General features: G+C 38.9%; 2 protein-coding genes across 3 annotated transcripts in view; both read left to right on the top strand.

The window, feature by feature from the left end:
- ncstn (nicastrin) overlaps nucleotides 1-5,483 on the top strand; it is a 25,836-nt gene extending 20,353 nt beyond the window's left edge. Inside the window, exons 14-17 of the mRNA XM_015399553.1 lie at nucleotides 2,074-2,161; nucleotides 2,458-2,621; nucleotides 2,977-3,189; nucleotides 4,683-5,483. Coding sequence (XP_015255039.1) covers nucleotides 2,074-2,161; nucleotides 2,458-2,621; nucleotides 2,977-3,189; nucleotides 4,683-4,805 — 588 coding nt within the window. The 3' untranslated portion in view covers nucleotides 4,806-5,483. The remainder of the gene's footprint in view (nucleotides 1-2,073; nucleotides 2,162-2,457; nucleotides 2,622-2,976; nucleotides 3,190-4,682) is intronic.
- A 3,266-nt stretch (nucleotides 5,484-8,749) lies between these two features.
- The window catches only part of vangl2 (VANGL planar cell polarity protein 2), a 25,824-nt gene continuing 11,906 nt past the window's right edge, over nucleotides 8,750-22,667 (top strand). Inside the window, exons 1-2 of one of the 2 annotated variants that reach the window (XM_015399547.1) lie at nucleotides 8,750-8,882; nucleotides 21,769-22,141. In XM_015399547.1, the coding sequence (XP_015255033.1) occupies nucleotides 22,071-22,141 (71 nt within the window). In that variant the 5' untranslated portion in view covers nucleotides 8,750-8,882; nucleotides 21,769-22,070. Of the gene's footprint in view, nucleotides 8,883-9,272; nucleotides 9,432-21,768; nucleotides 22,142-22,667 lie in introns of those variants that run through there. The other variant, XM_015399548.1, reaches the window with a different exon arrangement.

The raw sequence follows: 22,667 nt of genomic DNA, 5'->3' as shown, positions 1-22,667 counted from the left end.
ATTGAAGGTTTAAAATGGTTTAGATTTCTATAGCTATTTTGTGTAAACCAGCAGGGGAAAGTGCTGAGTCATGGTGGCGAAAGGAGCGAAGTGTGGTGGACGTACTGTGCATTGGGTTATAATCATAGTTAGCATGTCAGCTATTCAGCTATAAATGCCTGGTAACAAATAAAACTCTCCACCTTTTTTTGACTAGCGTCAGAGGCCATTTCCACAGCTGTCCAAATTAAATAAATCTCTATAACGAAATGTAGTTTAACAACTGTATATTGGTTATTTATTCTCCAGGTGCACAGTTTCATATTGTTAAAATACTTTAAAGTATTTTATCATTTATCTTTTAACTCTTCACTATTCAGTATTCTTTTACATTTTTCTAAGGTCCAAATTTGTGTGACCATTTTTTTCTATAATCTTTTTGCTGCTGTAACCCAGAATTTCCCCACTGTGGGACAATAAAGGGATTTTCTATGCTATTCTATTCTGTTCTATTCTATTCAACTAAATTGTTTGCAGCAAATTCTGCTAGTTGGTTTCAGCTGCTTCTTAACGGCAGCCGCCCATTTCACTCACCTTTCTGGGTCTTTAGGAAAGCGATAGAATGAGATGGCGCCCTTTCTTCCTTGTCGGTTGGTACACCCATATGCTAAACACGAGATTAACATGTTTTTGTTGGTGTTTTCGAGGTAATGTCGGGAAAAACTGCCATGGCCGTTAGTCTTTTTCTATATATGTAAAGTTTGTTTTGCTTTCCAAGGAGGCGGAGTCACGGGTGTCACATGATTGGCTGAAGTCAGCTGCACGTCCCCTGTACACTCGTTATGACTGGATCGTTTTATTTAGTGCTTCTTTAAACAGGGAATTTGAATTTTAACCAAGGTTTAGATCGGATCGGGGGATTTTTGTGCATGCAAACATAGCTGTTTTTATTTATTAATATTTTTCTGGTTAAAATCGGCTGGTGTGTGACGTGTTGTGCTTACAGCATAGCTGGGCACCACACCCTGTAGAGCTGTACCCATTTTATCTCAGATGTTTTTTATCGCCATGTGGGCTCGTTTATAAAACCACTGACCTTTTTATAATCTTGCTGTGTTAACTGGGCTTAAACTCTGCCTTTCTTTATATCAACATACAAGCTAGGTTAATTAACTTACACTCATTGTTTATTTATTGTTGTTCTTACATTCAATTCATTTCTAACCTTTTGATTTCATCACAGAGAACAAGAACTGAGTCGGTCTTTAAGAAACTAGACACTTATTTTTAGAATAAGTTGCACTGAGCTCTGTAGTTTTAGCCTCTACAGGTTTAATAACCGTTGAGATGAACAGTTCTTAGTAAAGTTAGAATAGCTTTTTTATACTTTAGACTTAATGTGTTTGTGCTTTGCTTTTCTACACTCTAAATAATAAATGTCTGCCCTGTTGGAAATGAAGTTCAGACTCTTTTTATGTTTACAGTTTTTGTTATTGATATTATTTTTCTATTTTATGTTGAGGTTGCCATAAAAAATACTTTTTTTATGTTTCAGCTTTTATGTTGCTTCTACACGTCATAGATCTTTAAAGTTATTCCTATTTAAGGCCAGTAAAGCCTAATACAAAGTAAATATAAGACAAGTTTTTGGATTATTTCAATGATTAAGAGCTATTAATCCAAACCTAGCTCTGTGTGACATTATTTTGCACTTTAAAACCTCAGCAACATTAACTGCTGTCATTTATAACTGCTGTTAGTCTTTTGTGTCTCTCTGAAGTATTTAATTCAGCCATTTTACGAAGAGGCTGCTGTGCTCAGGATGATTATCCCAAACATATTTATCCTTAGGATCACATACTGCTGACCAGAATCCAGTTTGCTGGTTGAGGGCAACATTTTATCAACTTTTATACTCTGTTCCAAGTTATGCTGTGATTCTTTTACTAAAGTCAGATGTTTTCATCAAAGCCTTTCTGGTTTATTATAAATCCTGTAACAATAAATTATTGGTTGCTTGTCAGAAGCATGTTTCCTCAAGTCATAAGAACTGTATAAAGCTTATTAGTTTTGTTTTTTTTTTTCTTTCCCCAGGTGAGCCGAATGCTTTACAGTTTCCTCATATCATCAAATAACTCTTGGATCCAGGAGATAATCAGCCCAGAACATGTGGGCCATCTAAGTAAGTTACCTTTGGGGTGTTTTCTGAAACAAACAAAAAGCTGTTCTTGCTTTACATTTTGTTTATGTGTGGTATTAGTTTGTTTTAATCTGACGTCTCAGTGCTAAAATAGAACTCTTTTACATTCAGAAGTCAGCCAGTTGGTTAATTGAGTCAGTTTTTGTGTAATTTAACCCTGATATTAATTTAAAAAAGGAGACTTTTGGTTTACAGTTAAGGGGATGTGAAATCTAAAGGGTTATAAGTGATCTACTTTGGATTGGGCTTTGGATATTTATGCTGGTCTTTTTTCTTAGACAACAAGACTACAAACTTCTATATCAGTGTGTTGGACCAAACCAGTTTGCCGGCTCTTCTGGTCAAGCAAATGTTGGCTAACCTGACTGGGATCACGGTCAACGTCACTGAGGAGGACTGCAGGAACCAGAGAGAGAACAAAGACGACACGGAGAGCCAACATGTGAGTTCTCCAGCTTTCTTTATCACACAAACTTCATTATTTGGCCTTATTTATGCTACTTTTTCAGAAATCAATCAGCTTGTAAAAGTATAGATAATAAGAACGGATGGTAAATATGTAGAAACCAGTATAATTCTGATTTTAACTCCTTAATATAATTTATAGTTTTTCTATATATAATAATGTAGTTTTTAATTGAAGAAACGCCATCAGCTAAATTTAAAGGTTGTTATGAAGTTTAGCCAAGTTTGAAAATGAATGCTTTGAAAATAACAATAAAAGCATCATTATCCAAAAGTTTTTATTTAACTGTTATATAACCCCCCCTGTTCTAACTCCCCTCCCTCCCCCTCAGCTGTACAAGTACCTTTGGGTTCAGGGGGCAGCAGCTCCCAACGGCACGCAGCGGGAGGGTTTCTGCATCCGCTCCACCGTGTCGTGGTCCAAAGCGTTGTCCCCGGCCTTTGAGCTCGAGGACTACACCTCCAGTATTTACTCAACATGGACGGAGTCCAGGTGGAAGAAAATCAAGGGACGCATATTCCTGGTGGCCAGCCATGACTTGGAGGTAAATCGGTCAGGATTTGTCCCGCAGCCATCTGTCCTGCAGTTTCTGAATTATGGAAAAATCTTCCTGTTTAGTAGCTGCAGAGATTGTGCTTTGCTGGGCTTCTGGTGGGATTAACGTCTTAGACTTTGATGCTTCTGAGTTCATTTTTTGTAAACACAGGATTATTTATTTTGGATTCATAATTAGTTAATGTATTTTGTCTCAGATATCAGATCAAACTTATTTCTCTCTCTAACTAACAGATAAAAATGTATAAATATACCACATAGGCCTGAAACAATTCATCGGATTAATCGATTATTAAAATAATCTCCAACTAATTTAGTAATCGATTAATCGTTAACTGGAGTATAGAGACTTTAAAACATACCTTTAACTGACAGAATGACCCACTTAGAGCAGTAATTACACCAAACACATTTGCATTTAAGTTATAAAAAAAAAAAAAGTGCTTTGTCTGTCAATATGCTCTACTTCTCAAGTGGAAAAGTTTTAGTTTTACCTTTTTAGTAAAAAATATACTTTAAGGAACTTTTGCTATCTGATTATTAATTGATAAAAATTATAAAAATAAATGCCAGATTAATGGAGTAGCAAAATGATCATTAGTTGCAGCCTTAATCCCACCGTGCTGACACAGCCACAGTTTGTGGATTAAACTCATAGTAAAGGTGTTTTCTATAAGGAAAACTACCGGATAAATCTGGAAATAAAAGTATGGAGAAGTCTTTAATTTTACATTGGAAATGATCTAAAAGTGGCTGTTTAATATTACCTCTTTGTTTTTTAAGCAGCGGTGTGTCAAATGCACCCAGTCATGGGCTTATTGTGAGGCAGCCTTCCTGCAGCAGAGCAGAGCTCAACTAACAGCCATTACTTCACTCCAGCAATAAACGTAAATCTGTCCAGATGTGACAGAGATGGATCGTGTTTCTTGAAGGAGCTTCAAGTCTCCGCACGCTCAGCGGAGCATCGTGCTGAACTAAATGAGGGCCCCTCATCTCTGCTATCACTTCACTGGAGGTGGAATTTTAAATGGGGTCTCGGGGCAAAACGTGACGGTTAATTTGAAGCATCCTAGAGTTCGTCAGCCAGATGTTCTCTCTTCAGAGCAGAATTTAAGAGTTAACCTCATATTTGGCCTCCTTTAAATAAAAGTTTAAATGCCATTTCTCCAGAATCAGCCTGCATTAGATGTAAACATTTAGAAAAATTCAATTCAGTTCATTTCTATGGTGCAAATTCACAACATGTTATCTAAAGGCACTTTACAGTTCAACCAAATTGATTCCCAGTTTTCTATCTAAGGAAAACCAGTTGATTGCATCGGATCATTGATTCAAAGGCAATCCCTCACACTAAGCATGCTTGTAGCGACAGTGGAGAGGAAAAACTCCCTTTTAACAGGAAGAAACCTCCAGCAGAACCAGGCTTTAGAACATTTAATAGGAGTTGATAAAGTTTTCTAAGGTTAAGCTTCTCTCCTCCAGATGTTGACGCTCGGCGTGGGGATCGGCGTGCTTCTGACGTCCCTCTTGCTGACGTACATCATCAGCTCCAAGGTAGACATCCTGTTCAGCTCAGGGCGGGAGCCCACCAGCGCCACCTACTGATCCACAGGAAGACGTCTCCGGCCTGCCACCACTACAACCCCAACTACTACTACTACTACTATAACAACCGCTAGTACTACTTCTGTCCCAAGCAGACTTTAAAACTCGGCACATTAAGGTACACAGACAGCTTTGAGTCAGCAGCGCAGTCGGGCCGGTTCTAAGACCCACTCTGTGTTCATGGACTCACCTCGGTGAGGTCGGACGCCACGACCGGAGTGGACTGGATGGATCTGGACTCCTCAGGGTCAGAAACACTGGTCAGGCACCAGAGGGGCCCTGTCAGCGGACAAGATGTTCATATTTCTCTGGAATTTCCTTTTTTTTTCATTTCTCTAACTTTTTAACGTGGAGGAATGTTTTTGTTTACTGTGTCTCTGAGCGATTGTGTGTGAGAAACATTCGGACTGCCTGATCTAGTGGGTGAACATTTGCACGGGTGTGTGAGTGCGAGTTCAGAGCCTGAATTTCGGGGATTGCGATGTATGTGCAATACTGAAGCTATCTTCTGTGTAAATGTAAGTAAATTATCAATCAGCTGTAATGATTAAAAAAAAGCCACTTTTTGAGCCGATGATCAGCTTTTAAAATTCCTATTTACGCTTTAAACTGACCTGGAAAGGTAGGAAATGTAAACTGTCGTGCAGCACGTGTTTATGTAGTGTTTTATTTGGAAAATATCAGTAGGAAAGTTTTTAGGGAGAAATTTAGAGTTTTAACACTGAAAACGTGCTGGTACTCTCTGCACTCCCACAATTCCTCTTTTTCAGTCCTAGGATCATTTTTGGAAGCATTATGCAGAAAATGCCAGTTTTTATTTAATTCTATCAATTGAATGGCTGGAATAAAAAGGTTTTGGGGTCTTGAAGACAAAATAAATAAACATTTTCTTTTTTCCCAGAGTGTATTCCCAGAGTTTGGTTTGTGATGTGTTGCAACATGTTGAAGCTGTTAAAAAGAGCTGAGCTGATAGTAGCAGTTTATAAACTGCAGTAATAATACTGTGGCTTTAGTTCACCACAGTAGCCATAAAAACCGGTTTGGATCTGCGTCATTTTATTAGAACTTAGATGCTTTCCTCTTCCTTTGGTGTGTTTTATAACTTTTTGTGGACAGAGAATTCCCATGGCCACAGCCAGCAGCTGGTTGCTTAAAATGCCGCTTTCACGCTGTTAGCATTCAGCTCCCTGGAATCTCTGCGTGTTTAATAAGATTAATATTTTGCAAGAACAAGGAAATGCAGTTTCAGTGCTCTGCCTGAAAACTCGCTGTACAATAATTCAGCATCATCTGCCTTCACTGAAATCAAGTTTTGATCCTTGGATCGTCACATTTCTGACTTTTTGTTTACTTTTAATGTACTGACCGTTTCCTTCCCAAACATCTTTTTAATATTGTTTAGAAGCTTTTAGACCTGGTTTGGATCAAGTTTTTCAAACTTTCTTAGCTGCTTCCTCATCATTTTCTGTTGATTTTTCAAAAAAATTCATAATTCTCCATCTCTGAACAACAAAAATGACATTAATAATAAAAAATAAAGGTTACACTGTATTCATGATATCTTCTTTTTTTTTTAAACTATAAAAACAAAAAACAATTGATACATAAACAGATGAAGAAAAGCCATCATCCATGCAGCTCATCTTGTTTCTTGAACGTAAACTAATTGATGTCCATATAAGGTTTTTTTTTTTCAAGGTTGACGACTTCTTCAAACGAGGAATAGAAAATTAAGTATTTAGACCTATTTTATAAATATAAAAACAGTTTTTCTTTCAAGCTGTTCTTTTCTTTATCAATTACCGATCCTTGTGATTTGCAAATAGGAAATGAGTAATAATTAGCAATGAATGAATGTTGGTTTTCTTTGAAACTGGTTCTCTGAAATTGATATTTAAAATAAAATGCATTCTATATTTTCTGTCTTTGTTTATGCATGAACGCACATTGATTCAATAGCTAAAAATCTAAAGGTTTATCTTTTTAAATGTGTTCTTGAGGCTATTCCCTTAAAAAAAGGGCCTATATATGCGTCCAAGCACAATGATAAACGGATAAATTACCTGATTTGTCCTTTTTTAAAATCAGATTTTATTAGATATTAGTTTTAAGCAATGCAATATCACACTCATGCATCTGCAAGTAAATAATAATATAGCTGTTAATTGAAGATGGACCTCTCCTTTCTCACATTCACATAGGAAAAATTCAAAGGAAAATGACCTGAAACTCTGTCCTGTGATTGAAGACTTTAAACAGTCGGATTAGGCTCAGAGTGTCAGGAAGTTCTCTACAGAGGCAGTCCTCTCTATCAGCTTGAGTTTCTTTAACTCCGTTGCTCTGATGCTGCTCTAACAGATGATGGCAGAAGAGATCATCAGCTTCCTAAGTACTACAGTCTGCTCTCTCCCTTCTAGTAAAGTAGTGCCTCTGGTTGAGTTTCTTGTCCAGATGAACACGCAGGTATTTATTTTCTTCCACTTCTACTTTATTTCAGAAAAAACCTGTAAAGAAAATTTTGATTTACAAATTTACCATGCAAATATTAGAATTAATAACAAGAGTTATTGTTTTAAGGATTATTTAGTGCTTATGTCTGAAAATAAGTATGAAGAAGTGAAACTTATTTTATCATTTAATCCCCTTCACCTTCTTATAAACCAGTGATTCCTAACTGGGAGTACTTGTATCCTTAGTGGTCCAGGAGTGCATTGCAAGGCGTACATGAAAATATTTTATTTCCCAGGTAATAAAATAAAATAGGGCTGGGATCGGTTCCGTTTTGTGAGGGCCAAACTAAAGGATAAAACAAGTTTTTTTCAACCTAAAAGTAAGTTTTTCTTACATGTTTGAGTTCAGCTTTGAAACTGATTCGAACAAAGCAGAGGAACAAGCTGGTATCAGCTGTTTTCCAACATCAAAACAGTGTCAGTCAGTCTGACTATAGACTTAAACAATTTTTATTGTCATTTTAGTGTACACTAAAAAAATTTGGTTTTGTACAGCTCTCTTGACATTTCCATTTCATAAAGTGCATTAAATGTAAACAATGTGGGAGAAAAAACATGGTGCAAAAAAAAATGCATTGATATGGAAGTTCAGAGCATTACATGATATAATTTTGGTTCAGTAATTTGTTCCAAGGGGACAGTTACTAAGAGGAGCTCCAGTTTTATAAAGGCAGATTTATAGTATGATTTTATTTTGTATTTATTTTGATTTCCTACTAACCTCCAGGCAACATATGTAGGCCTATGTTATTGTTTTTTTTTTGTTTGTTTGTTTTTTAGTTGGAAGCCAAGAATTAAATGCACAAGTTAAAAAGATGAAATAAAATACTCTTTATTTCATAATTAGTTATTGCACATTACACTTTAGACCATAAACTCAGCAATACTGCATCAGAGGTTTGAATTGTTCCGGTTTCCTGTGAAATCCTCTCAGATGTTTTAATTATGATTGTTTTGACACCATAACCAGTCAACCAGCTCCATAACCAGCCAACCAGCTCCATAACCAGCCAACCAGCTCCATAACCAGCCAACCAGCTCTATAACCAGCCAACCAGCTCCATAACCAGCCAACCAGCACCATAACCAGCCAACCAGCTCCATAACCAGCCAACCAGCTCCTCCTGGTGTTTTTGCAGATGACAGTCTGTCTGTCTGGTCCTGGAAGTCCGAGCTGTAAATGCATGCATTGCAAATTAATTTAATAAATAATAATTTATTAAACGCTTTATATTTTAAAGATAATCCCTATAAATGTCTTTATAGTCGCCGCACCTCCTTAAAGGGGCCCCACCTCTGCTTTAAAACACTAATTTATGCTAAAACTGGTTTTATTTTTTAATGTTTAAACACGCATTCCTTTCAAATGAGTCCCAACAGGGAGATGCGGTGTGTTTTGGTTGAGCAGCATCGTTTCCTGGGCCCCGTTTGTCCCCTGAGGGGGAGAAACCCGGAGGAGGGGCCAATCCCGAACGGAGGCGGGGCCCCACGGTGCTTCGGTTGAGTGGAGAGAAAGTGGAAAGTGGGGAGAGAAAAAAAAAATACCTGAATGGAGGATCTGCAATAAGTAAGTAGTATTTGTGTTGTTTTCCTCTTGCTGTGGGGAAATGTGGCAGAGCTTGCGTGGATGTGGGCCCTTTGTGTCCGCTTCTTTACGCGGAGCGCGGAGGATCGTGTGGCGCTGCGCGCTCCGGTTTCAGCCCCGCAAACAATAGTCTGGAGGACGCGATGGTCGCCCTTTCTCCCGCAGCGCAGCCAACTTTAGGAGCCTCATCTCCACCTATTGTTGTTCTCTGGGGGCCCACTCGGCTCCGGCGGTGATCCGGGGCCAGCAGAGGACCGGATCCGGGTGGATTTGGAGCAGAACGCAGATGCGCCTGGAGGGATGAGCGCGTCTCCTCTGCCTGTAGGCCGAAGGGTTTGAATTTTCCTCCATTCATTTCCAGAGGGCGTCCCGTTCTGGACTCACAGGAAGGGGGGAAAGAAACAAGCAGGCCAAACATTTGGATCATTTGGCTTCAGGACGCCACTAAAGGGGGCCTCGAAGGGCCCTCCATTGTCCCTCCTTTCCCTCCCCTCATTTTATTGCTCCCACAACTCTTTATAGAGCTTCACAGTAAGTTCTCCCTTTGTGTGTGAGGATGGTTGCTGAAATGCTGAGGAAGGAGAGAGCAGATAAAAATATCTCTTTATTCTGTTTATTTAGTTTTGTTACCATGAGGCTGAAATTTAAACAGAGACAGGATGATGATCTGCTGGAGAGAAACAGGCCCATCACTGAGGCATTCAAATACACAAATACTTCCTCCATCTTCATAGAAACAGAGCTTCCTGTTGAGAAAATGTTTAAAAAAGGGTGAACAGTTCAGTGATGGAATAGGATGTTAACAGATATGCTGAATAATATGGCCGAATATCAAAGTTTTAATCAGTAAAAATGTTATTAAGGGGAAAAAAAGAGATAAATATTTGTTAATGTTCATTATATTGTCCAGCTAGTAGTGGTAAACTTCTTGTTACATTTTTAAATAATACAAAAAATAAGTTTTCCTCACCACTTCATCTTCAGAGAGAACATTAATCCTAATTAATAAAGCCGAAGTAGGTGATGCTAAAGGCAAAAAATCCTAAATAAATGTATTCACTGTTCAGAAACTAATTCTAAAATCAGATATGAACAAATATTCATAATCTTGTTGGATTATTTAAACCTTCTTTTCAAATGTTTTATTCTTTTCTGTTTTCCAAAATATAATTATTTATTTAGACATATTGGAAGGTGAGGATTTTACGGAAGATGATTAGGGCCACTGAAAAAAAAAAAAAGATAACTGATATTAAATTTTTATTTCAATTTAATATGGGAAAAAAGTCAGAATTCTGAGATTAAAGTCAGAATTCTGAGAAAAAAAAGTCAGAATTCTGAGATTAAAGTTAGAATTCTGAGATTAAAGTCAGAATTCTGAGAAAAAAAAGTCAGAATTCTGAGATTGAAATCAGGATTCTGACTTTTTCCCCATATTAAACTGAAATAAAATTAAAGAATCAGTTAACTTTTTTAATTTTTTTTCAGTGGCCCTAATCATCCGTAGGATTTGGCTGCATGTGGGAGAAAAAGGTTTCTCTGTTTTAAATCTCTTGCAGGGATGAGATCCATTCCGCCATCATAAATTTACTGACACCCTATGTTTGGATTTGTTTTCATTTGATAATTCCTAAGTACCGCGATGATGAACGTGTTCCTGTTTCACGGTGTGTTAGGATACTATGGTGCAGCATCTTGGAAAAGTCTTCATTCCTTTTAAACTCTTCGATGTGTTGACACATTACACGCTTCAGTGTTTCTGGCAATGATGTCGACAGGCAGAGATTTTTTTTCCTCTTCTCTTTAGATGAGCTCAGGCTCAATCAGACTAAATCCAGAGAACCAGTGAAGGACTTTGACTGAGCCGTTCCAACACACATTATGCTTTGATTTAAACTTTATAAACTCAGGGGTGCCGTCCGGCTGTAATTCTTATTTATCAATCATCCATGTTCCCATCAACTCTGATTGCTTTCCTTCGTTATTGGGGAGTTGTGGCCTAGTGGTTCGGGCATAGAGGTTCTGAGCTGGAGCCCCACTCCCACAGACTGCCACTCTGGGTTCCTGAGCAAGACCCTTAAACCCCACACTGCTCCCCGAGCGCTGCACAATGGCAGCCCACTGCTCCCCAAGGGGATGGGTTAAATGCAGAGCTAAATTTCTCCAATGTGAGATCAATAAAGTTCAATTATTATTATTATTCCTCCTACTAATCAAAAGGATACCGTATGGATACAGTATGACGTGGAATTAATGTGTTCTGGAAGGTTAGTTTTCTCCTCATGAAGCGTTTTAATATGTTTAAAAAGGTAATATTTTGGTGTCAGAGCACCTTTTTTTTTTTTACGTTTGCTGTTTTCCACACGGCTTTTACAAGCTTTCTGTGACTTGCTTCTTCCCACTCCTCCATAATGCCCAGACCATCAAGTCAACAGATTTTCATTGAATTGAACAGAACCCAATTAAATGTTTAAATGTCTCCTCAATGTTTTCCTCAACTTGTCTGGTGTTCTTTGGTCTTTATGATGCTATAATTGAACTTTATTGATTTCACATTGGAGAAATTCACCTCTGCATTTAACCCATCCCCTTGAGGATCAGTGGGCTGCCATCGTGTGGCGCCCGGGGAGCAGTGTGGGGTTAAGGGTCTTGCTCAGGGACCCAGAATGCAGGCTGTGGGGATCAAACTGGGTACTTGCAACCTTCCAGAGCACAAGCGCTCTGCTCTAATCACTAATCCAACACTCCCCAAGGTAGATGTCGGCCGATCTTTTCCAGCAATCTTATCTGCCTCTGCAAAGGTCTGAAGATTCCGTTTTGTCGTTGTTCTAACCTTTGATTTATATTTGACAGCATTTATATTAGAAGTTTTTATTGTTTTAAATCTGATTCTTGTCTTTAAGAAAGATAAGATTGAAATATTAAAGGTTTCTTATGATTTTATAGCAATTGACAAAAAACCAAAACCCTTATCAGTCCGAACTGGAATCAACATTCCAGGCTTTTTAAAGATTGCAATCGGTGATTGGTCAGAACCCTGCGGTCGGTGCACCCCTACTCTATAAACCTTCACGGAACACCCTGATTTATTTTGATGATAAATTACACAAAAGGTGAACTCTAAGTTTTGTGACTTCTGGTTGCACTGGATTTTATTGAGAGGTATCGCAGTAAAGGGGGCTAAATATCACATGTTTAAAAAACATATATTTTTCTTTATTCTGTTTGCACTCCATAACTCTGCTCTGCTCTGAGCTGATCTATCACATCAAGTTTAAATACTTCTGCAAAGCTCTGTTATCTGCTACAAAATGCCTTTATTTTCCAAGATGAATCACTCTGGGAAGAGTAGCCACGATCCTTCAGGCTGAACCACTTCCTGTCTCTCTCTCTGCATTCATTTAGTGGGGTTTGTAAATAAATGTACCAGGACTCTATTAAAACAAGACCCCAGTGTGGACGTAATCTCACCGTGGGAGCTTTTGACACTCGGCGGCGCACCTGCTGGAGTTTTTTAAACCAGTAAGCTTTAAAACTGACAGCAGCAGTTGGCCACTTTATCTCTGGTTCTCCCTGATGTTATCCCAGGCAGGCGTGGGTGGTGGTCGATAATCTGTGTGTGTGTGTGTGTGTGTGTGTGTGTGTGTGTGTGGCCCTGCTGCCATGCTGATGAGCCTCTTCCTCTGATGGATCCTGGGTGTGTGTACAGGCTTATTTTCACAGTTGGCTGTCGAGTGGAGCCGGTCATTTCAGAGATGTCCCGGCTTGCTGTTCCTCCTGACAGCTGCTGGCACAGGGACAGCAGCGCCCTACGTTTGATGACGGCTTGATTACTTTTTGCCTTTGGGGACAAAAGGAGGCAGTAAAAAAAAAAATGCATCTGTTGAAATGGAATCCATAAATGACAAGTCATGCATTTATTTATGAGGAATTAATTTTACTTGAAAAATCATTCAGCAAAAAAAAATCACCTGGTTTTCCAGTTAAGATTCTCTATGTCATAGATTGTTTTTATTTAAAGGCTTTGCTGATTTTTTTCTGTGTATTGCTTGAGAATTTTCCACCTTTGTTGGCAACGTCTGACATTTACAGCCAGACCTAAATTATATAATCTTCACGTCAAGTTTGGTTTATCTGTAAAACCTCCAGCTACCTCACATAATTCATTGATTATAAGCCTAACTGGAAACGTTGCAGAAAGAAATGTATGGGACATGACCACAATTTAGTCAGATTCCAGATATTAAGGGAATCTCATCAGCCTTATTAGGCATGTGAGTTTATGCTAACTGGAGAGGAATAAAGCCAGATTTACAGCATTTAAAGGTGCCTTTATCTCTGACCTTTAAAAAGTCGTACGGAAGTCACATTTAAATGTCAAAACATTCTGGCTCGAACATGTAAATAAATGTATTCTTTATCAGATGATATTGTCCCATAATTAAGGACATTTCTGTTAAAAAAAAATCCTATCCTAAAATCTGTTTTTTTATTTTTTATTTCTCGTTACCTTATGCAGGCCAGTTAGTTATCCATCAGCCTGAACACCTAAATTCGGCCAATCATATATCAGCGGTCATCTGTCAATCAAATTTTTTCGGTCATCGCATCTTGATTCATATGTCGCAGCTAATATATGCAACGGTTGAAATAAGAATAAGAGTTATTTCCTTTCCCATTGAGTTCCGTCCCAGTGTTCACGGGGATGGACGTCTGTGTCTTCAGCAGGCGTAGAGCTAACAGAACTGGCAGCGTTGCGAGGCAAGGGCTCAAACATGTACGGCTGGAAGCCTTCTACACCAAACCAAGCTTCTGCCGCCCTGGCGTCCTCTTCCACAACATCTTTAACCCCGCTTTCCTCCTCTAAATAAAAAATATATGACGGAGGAGACTCATCCACGACCTCCGACACTAAACTCTCCTCCTCTTGCATGTTTCCTCTGTCCATAGTGTTCCTTGACAGTGTCGTTTCTAAGTCACCAATTTAGTGCTACTTGGTCCCAATGGAATTTCCCATTGGGAACCTACTAGCACTATGTTGCTAACCGATTAGCAAGATGCTTCCGACAAACCAGCTACAACCAAACTTGCTTGCAAACCTTCCGCCACAACAATCCCACTCCTTTGATAAACGACCAATCACATTCACTTTATTCACTCGTGTAAAGTTGTGCACCATTGGGAGAATTCGGAAATTCAACCATTGGAACAGCCGCTTCCCTACAACTTTAAAGCTACCAAAGTAGTTAAACAACAGCAGATCAAACTGTATGAATTCAATAATAACGTTGTTATAACTGGTCATAGTTGTAATCCATGCAGGGCTGAAGCAATTAATCAGATTAATCGCGATTAGTCAATTATTGAAATAATCGTCAACTAATGCAGTAGTCATTAACTGGAGTATAGAAATTATTTTTTTTTTTTTGGTTAAAATTGAAAAGTTCTGCTGCGTTTCCTCCGACAGTGATACAGTTTGAGAATGGGTTTCAGATTTGCAATGGTTTAAAAATGTTCCAGGTTCTGTTTTCTTGTAGACGGGGAATAGTGAATAAGGTGGATATATTGATTGTCTGTGAAGGACAAAAATAGCTTCAGGAACTTTATTATCTCCTCCTAGATCTCTGGAGTTTAGCTGACAGACCTGGACTCTCTCTGGAAAGCCTATGAAAGGCTGAACAGGTCCTGAGTCATTCTGACCTCATTCTTAGACAGGAATTCTGCTTAATTCAGGTCCTTGCACCCCCTAGGAAAAGTAATCGATATGCAAATGATTTTATTCCGTCAGCCATCTGGCTTTTGAATAATGCTGACAGTACTAACTAGAACTGGACCAGGCATTGTAAACCTTGGTCCCTGCCTGCTTCATGTATTGCAGTGTATCACAATGTTTGCATTTGCTTCTTTGTCCTGGTACCCAAATGCAATATGATGCTGCTGACAATGTTTCTGGATGCTGTTTATTATTATAACTGGTAGGCTAAAACTGAACTTAAAATAAGATCTTTTGATTTGATTTTGATACATCATCAATATCAATGGCAGGGTATTTACTTTTAGTGTTGACGCCTTTGAATCCAAAGATATTTTGCCAACTATGAGATCATATTGTTGCCCGCTCGCTAAGCCCAAAATGTTATTTGAAAAAACATACAGTCAACTAGTGGCCAGAGAGGGAATTACACCATATTCACCACTGCTATTGCTAAAAATATCGATATAAAGACCCATTGATTTATCAGTAGTTAATTAGTAAACAGACTTATCGAGCAGATTATCTACCTTCTTCCTTACTTCTAATTGCAAAGTAATCATTTGAGTACAACTTTGTTCACTTTAACTGGTTAATAAGTAGAACCATCTCTTCCTGCAGGCCTACAGTTAGTTGCTTTAGAGATTTGTTGCTCTTAGGGTTTCAATTCTTAAATTTAAAAGGAGGATACCTTTAGAAGTGTAACAGAAGGCCCTCCTTTAGTTTGAGTCTTTTTTCATGCCATGAAATACTTAGTCATTCTTTCAGCCAGCTTACTGACAGTGCGTAGCAAACACACTGTGTTACTTTTATGAAGCATACAGACGAAGAAAAGTCCGGTTTCTCTTCCTTTTTTTGTAGAATCTCATTAAAAGAACATTCACAGAAATAGAAAATCATTTTGAAGCCTTGTTCTTTTAGAACCTTTGTTTCCTCGGTAACGCTAATTGGCCAATTACTAGTTTTGGTGTGTGCCATCAGATTCTCCTCACCAGATCTTAACTATGAGGGTTCTGACTAATTTCTCTCATTTAATATATAATCATTTTTTATGGGAGTCTCTAAAACTCCTCTGTTTACTTTGTACACAGTAATAAAGTGACTTTGCAGATCCTTTGGTCTGAGAAATAAAGCTGCTCAGCCATGTCACCGAACAGGCCGGAAGCTCTCTGTGGTCGATGTTTAATCTGGGACCACACACACAGCGCTGCAGCGACCTGCTGAGGAAAACTCAGCTTAACCATGAAGTAGTCCTCTGTCTGGCTACCGATGCTTATGCAGGAAGAATGTCAGAGGTGGTCAAAAATATTGAAGAAGGTAAAGCTACATATAGCAACAGTTTGGTGAATTATTGAACGCACCGCTGCTTTCAGACCAACCTATGGGGATGAGCTTAAAGAGGAGTCGCCTTAAGTTCCTTTAACTGGGCCAATGGACAGATGGATGAATAGGAAACCTTATACTTCCCACCATTGGACCACACCTTTTGTAGATGAGGTGCTGTGTTATATTCTCACTTACATGAATCTAGAAGGCCATGCAAAGCGGCATACAGGGGGCTTCAGAAATTCCCAGAATAAAAGCATATCGCTGAGCTTAGTTGGAGCCCAAGCTGAGTATGGGGATGTTTATTTCTTACATGTCTGGATTTACAGCCTTTTGCTCCAAATAATCCATTTCTTTTTTGTGTGTGTCTTCAAACCAGTTTCTTTTGTTGAGCCCTGCCTTTGTTACTTTAGAGCGCATGTAAGCTTAAGACTGGCTCCGGTTACAAAGACAGACCCCACTGCTGAGCTTTCTGCAGCATCTGTGACTCGTTAAAGTGAACAACGGGTCAAATGTGGGTGTTGTGACGCAACGTTTACAGGAAATAGGTTTTTATTCTTCAAAAGGCAGCGTGAATAGACATGGGACCCTTTCAGGGATGTTTATTACACTAAATGTATTATTTTGAGACGCCTTTTGATTTATCAAGGTATCTGGGAGCTTTCTTTGAAAAAATGCAAAGTCTTGGTTCATGGTTCTTCGATAATAGACAAAAACTAGTTAAAGGGAGGAAAAACATATCGTTTATTAAGTTTCAATGTCAAATTTCAATGAAATTGGTATAAAATAATCTAATGTTTTTTATTTATTACATCCTTTCAGTACGCTCAGATTTTAACTAGTCTTAAAAAGATGTTTTGTTTTGCTCTCTCTTAGTTTTCACACTATGCAGATGATATTCATCTATTCATATTTTTGATCAGAACTATTTCCAAGCAGCCACATTTGCAATGATGAAATTTATAAATAAAGCATAATAATCCTCTTTTTTTATGCAGCCTTGTTTAACAACAGGTATGGCAAGCACAGTGGTGAATTATTCTTTACTTCATACAGGCTGGGAAAACTCCCGCCTTTCTTTGCTATCGCACTGAAGGGACTTATAACTATAGGACTGCCATAACATAAAGTTCTTGCCTCTTTTTTTATTTTTATTTATTTTTTAAGGTACCATGAATACAGTACCTGGCCCATTTAAGCATGCAAGCCGAATCAACATAACATTTGTCTCCCAAAGGGGCAGGTTACTCTCCTCTCTTCCTCAAGGTTCAGTCCTTGGACCCTTTTATATTTTCTTTTTCCTTTTTTCCATCAGATAGCATATTTGATCATTGTTTTTTTTGTACTATCACTTCTTTTTCTCTTTTAACGTCTAACCCTGATCACCGACCAGCTCACTGGCAACAGTTTTGTCTTAAACTCCAACATAACTGAGACCATAACTGTGTGATTCTTGCTAATATCATATCGGCATTGAAACCAATGATCATTACAATCCAGTATTAAGGTCTTTAGATGTAATATTGATTCTGTGTTTGATTATCTCTTGATTTAATATTTCTTCCAGGAAGATCTGCTATTAATATCAGATATCAGTCCTTTATTAGCCAAAAAACTATCAGATTTAATCGGTCAGTGTCTAAAATTTTTGATATTTTCATGATAATTTCACAACTATTAGAAACACTCTGATTCTGTTAAAAATGTCTACAAATCATTGGTTAATTTTTCATTGGTCTGTTGTAGACCTGTTTTAGTAATATTACTTGATCAAGCCTTTCCTAATAGTCTACTGTATAAAACAAGTGATAAAAGCCGGTGTGATTCTTGCTAATATCATATCGGACCGGTATCGGTCAATACTCAAAGCACCAATATCGACATTGTATCGGAAATGAAAAAGGTGTGTCAGGACGTTAATACCATCAAGTAAATTTTTTTTTTACCTTTTACTCTTCATACTGTATTGCATCAGAATCATACTATCTAGATTTGAACATTGGCTCCCAGTAGAGTTTAGGATCCGTTTTAAAATGTGTTTATTAAAGCTTTGTGGGTTTGTAAGCATGATTTCAGAAGATGCTCCCTACCCCCTCATTATAAGCAATGCTACTTTAGGCTTTGAATTTCTTTTGTAGCTTTTAAATAACAATAAAAACCAATGGGGGGGGGGCAGGGCTTTTACTTTGTGGCACCTAGACGATGAAATGGTTTCCCATTAGAGATAAACATCATGTTTGTGGGCTGCAGTTATCTACCTTTGGCTATCTGATGCAGGAATTCCAGATGTTTACTAGTAAATATGCTGCTGGCATCTTTATGTTTCGCTGCTTTGACTCAAAGCCAAAGCTTCTGCAATAATGACCTAATTATTGTTTTCTGCAGCCTGCTGGAGAAACATTAATCCCGGACATGGGTGTTACTTCAACCAATGTTTCTGCCTCTGTGAGAGAGACTACCTTTTAGCTGAGCCTCCCTTTAATTACTAGAAGAATGTTTATATTGTTAATCTGTCATCTGTTTTACAGCAGATGTGTGGTGATGTGGTTTCTCAGGGAATCGCATGCATATTTACTGTGTGACTTATTTTACTTTTCATGTTGAGATGTGCTCAGTTTATCGGTGGTAGAAATGGTAATCTATCCTAAAGGGGTTCAGCAGCATAGCAGGGTTAAATCTTGGCTGTATTACATTTAGTTTGTCACGAATTTGCATGTAACCCAAGAGTTAGAATGCTCTCTGTTATTGTGGCGAATTGAAAAGCGGCTTTCATGCGGTCACGGAGATATTGCATTCACATTCTTTGTCTTTAGTCTCCTTTTAAAGCACAACATGACCCATCTCCTTCCTCATCCATTACTGGAGATAAAAGCCGATCATTACACTCGAGGAGGAGGCTGTTAGTCATTTGAGTTTTGTGGTCAGGTGTTGAGGTTTTCTTCAGTGGGCCAGCATTTCAGGACTGCCTCTGGTCTGGTGAAGGATTCCAGTCCGGAATGAGGATTTCTGCCCATTTAGTGGAAGACTGGGAGATCTGCAGGCATCCTAAAGACACATTTGGCTGGCAGGGAATATAGCGAGACTGATGGAAAGGAGAAACCTCGCCAAACGGAGTCAGGACTTTGTCGCAGCTTATGACCCATCCGCTTCTCACAGAGTCCAATCAAAGGCAGCGAGACACGCCTTCCCTTTCTCAATTAACCACCGTTTGACAGCCTGACATCCATCAAGGCAGCACGCTTATTTTGGAGGTCTTCTTCCAGTGTGGAGAACAGACTGACAGAGGCCGGCGTGAGGTCAGGTCTCCACGACAACTGACAGCCTCCGCCTTTTCATCTGAGCACCCTGTTTCATCCCCATGGCAGCGGAGAGGCCCCGTTTCCCAGGAGAGGAGGGCCGTCAGGGAGGGAATGTGAGCCGGAGCGAGGGTGGGAGAGGGCAAACAAGTTTAGTGCAAACACCGTAATCCAATATGGCTGCCATTGTGCCGCAGCTAACAGAGGCTAAAGCTCACAACTTGGAGAGGAGATACAGTCGTGTAATGATTAACCTCAGCAGAGACCTGGAGGACAGGATATGCGCACTTGTGGGGAAACCAGAACCCGGGTTCAGGGGGTTAATGGGCGTAAGTGTCCGTGGAGCCAAAGGCCTCAGTCTGCCGGGGTGAGAGCTGTGATTCTCACTACGGATGAGAAACACAGACTCTTAAAGGGTCATTTCACATCGGAGACGCATCATAAAACAGACTTTGTTTCTGACCTAACCTCCCAAAATCGGATATTTAAGCCGTACCCTACTGGGCCGTACTTTACTGGTTTGAGGTTTTACATCTTCATGCATATTTGTTGTTAAATTTCGAAAAGGATTTATTAGGAATTAACAAATTTTAAAATTTCTTAAAGTCTAAAAACTAGTTTTAAGACAGAAAATTATTTCCCTGAAGGGTGAGACTTTTTCTTTAATACAAGATTGACTTTATTTATCTCACTATGGACTAATTCCCATTTCAAGGAAGCTCTTAGTAAGACATAAGTCGGCTGCAGATAATTAGGTAATATGCAGTCAAAGAAGAAAATGGTAAATGGGTGAAAGGCGTCATTATAGGCAGCGCAGCAGATATCTTTTCTTTTCCAAGTATAAAGCATAAGCATGTCTGTGTTTCCCTCCAGGGCTTCAAGTTTTTCAGGATCTTTAAAGCTCACTTTTCCATTGATGAGGATGTAACCTTTCTGCAAAAAGTTCTATCTTCTACTATCGTGCATGGATCTGCATGCTAGCTGCCACTCTCTCTTCCTTCCACTCAGCTGTGGAAAGACATCCACTTTCTTAGTGTTGTTAGATTTGTTGAGACTAAAAGAGAGTGCTTCTGCTACTAAAGAGTTGTGTTCTTTTAATTGTGAATATATTGTAAATAGGGGGAGTATTGGCATGTGTGTTACGATACGTGTCACAATACTTTGGTCACAATACAATGTTATTATGATATTGCAGTATTATTATATATTGTGATATTTTACCCAGCTATCAAAATGGAATGTAAAGATAAAAAAGCAGGTGCTGTATATGTTCAGAATCCATGCTGTTTGGAGTTTGAGTCAGTCCACGTTTTCCACTATGACTGCCTCAACTACAGTAATGTTGCTGCGCCACATGGCAAAAGGGCTCCAAAGCTCTATCTACCAGTCAGGGGGCAGAGGTAGCCCATTTTCCCTCATTATTTTAGATTAAAATTTTTTATTTTTTTTTGTATTAAATCAATACTAGGAGCTGAAAGATAGATATAATGTTGGGCAGTCGAAAATCATGGTATTATCGGCAAATCGATTTTGTTTTCAATTCAGTTTCTTTACATAGCACCAATTCACAACACATGTCATCTCAAGGCTCTTTACAGAGACAATTCATTCAGATCACACAGTCAAATTGATTCAAAGTTTTCAATCTAAGGAAAACCTGTTGATTGCATCGACTCATTGACTCGAATCCCTCACACTAAGCATGCTTGTAGCGACAGTGGAGAGGAAAAACTCCCTTTTTACAGGAAGAAACCTCCAGCAGAACCAGAGTCGATGTGAGCGGCCATCTGCCGAGGCCCCTTAAACACACCCCTGATTGTAAATGCAGTAAATTTTTTAATAGGCAGAAAGTTAGAGGGTGGTCGTTTTTTAGCTGGATTTGTGTAGATCATTATTATTTTGCAAAAAGATTAATCTGTCGATTATTTTTTGGATGAATTGATTAACAATAAGATTGCTAAAGGTTCCTTTAAGAAGACTTTTTACCAAATTCAACCAGGTGAAACTAAATCTTTTCCACTTGAGGAGTTCTGGATAGAATGTATAGACAGACGAAAAAGTTTTTTTTTAATCTTAAATGCAAAATGTTTACATTTACATGAGGTGGGTTGCTCTGTCAGCTAAAGACACATTTTAGAATCTCTAAACTCCAGTTAGCAATTAATAGATAACTAAATAAGTCAGTAAAAGTATTTTTCTTTGAATTGGCCTTTACGTGCCTGTCTTCTCTGATTCATTAGTTTATTCAGCAGCAGGGCCTTGAGATCACCTTAAGCACATGCATGGCCACTCCCTCAGTTTGCTATTAATTGTTAATGTTTGTTTGAATTGTTAATGTTTCCTTTTGTTCAACTTGAAACTTGTGAAACATTTGCATGATAATGTAGAAAGTGAGATCATATCAGACTCCAGAGCGGTGCCCAAATAATCGTCAACTGCCTTAAAAACTCTTATATTGGTTGATTTAACACTTTTTTTTTCTTTTTTTTTTCAGGTCTCAACTACTTCATCTCTCCCCGCTGTGACTTTCCTACCCATCATCCTTTTCCCGATTCCCTTTCCTCCTCTCTGTAGCCTCCCCCCTGCTCTCCCACCTCCCCTCTTTTTCACCACTCATCTGCATCAGCTTCCAAGATAGATTCCCTCAGGAGCAAGGTTGATCTGCTCAAGCTGCCGTTGGCTCTCTCCACCAAGTCTATCTCTGAGCGCAAGAGCCAGCTGGGAGGAGCCGGCGAGAGGCGCAGCACGGGTGGAGGAGGCGGGGCTCGTACAGCCCGCTCACCGCCGACCCGAGACATGGACAACGAGTCACAGTACTCGGGCTACTCGTACAAGTCGTCTCACTCCCGAAGCTCCAGAAAGCACAGGTGGGTGAAAGAAGTCAAATATTGAGAACTACTCAGATGTGTTTTTATTTAGTTCTTCTGGTCAAATTTAGGGAAAAAACAACCCCCAAAATATGCAGTTTGGTTAAAAGATTATTTATATGAAAAAGCAGGACTTTTTGATCCAAATATAAATATTTAATCTGAATTAATTAAAGATAAACTGCAGACCAAATGAATGTGGATCAAAACTCGTGTGTTTCCAGCTTTTTATTGTCATTACACTGTCACAAGTACAGAGCAACAAAATGAACTCCCTGCATTTAACCCATTCCCTTGGGAAGCAGTGGGCTGCCATTGTGTGTTGCCCAGGTAGCAGTGTGGGTTTTGCTCAGGGACCCAGAGTGGCAGGATTCAAAGCTCTATGCCGTCACCTAGGGTTGGGAATTGAAAAGATTTTCACGATTCCGATTCCCTTTTCGATTCTATGAAATGATTCGATTCTTTATCGATTCTTTTTTCGATTCCAATTTGGGGGAAAAAGGAGAACAAACAGTTTGATTATCAC

Source organism: Cyprinodon variegatus, unplaced genomic scaffold (genome assembly GCF_000732505.1).
Source record: "Cyprinodon variegatus isolate N-32 unplaced genomic scaffold, C_variegatus-1.0 Scaffold1023, whole genome shotgun sequence".
Lineage (NCBI taxonomy): Eukaryota > Metazoa > Chordata > Actinopteri > Cyprinodontiformes > Cyprinodontidae > Cyprinodon > Cyprinodon variegatus.
Note: the sequence above shows the minus strand (reverse complement) of the source record. Positions and strands in the feature narration are given on the sequence as shown.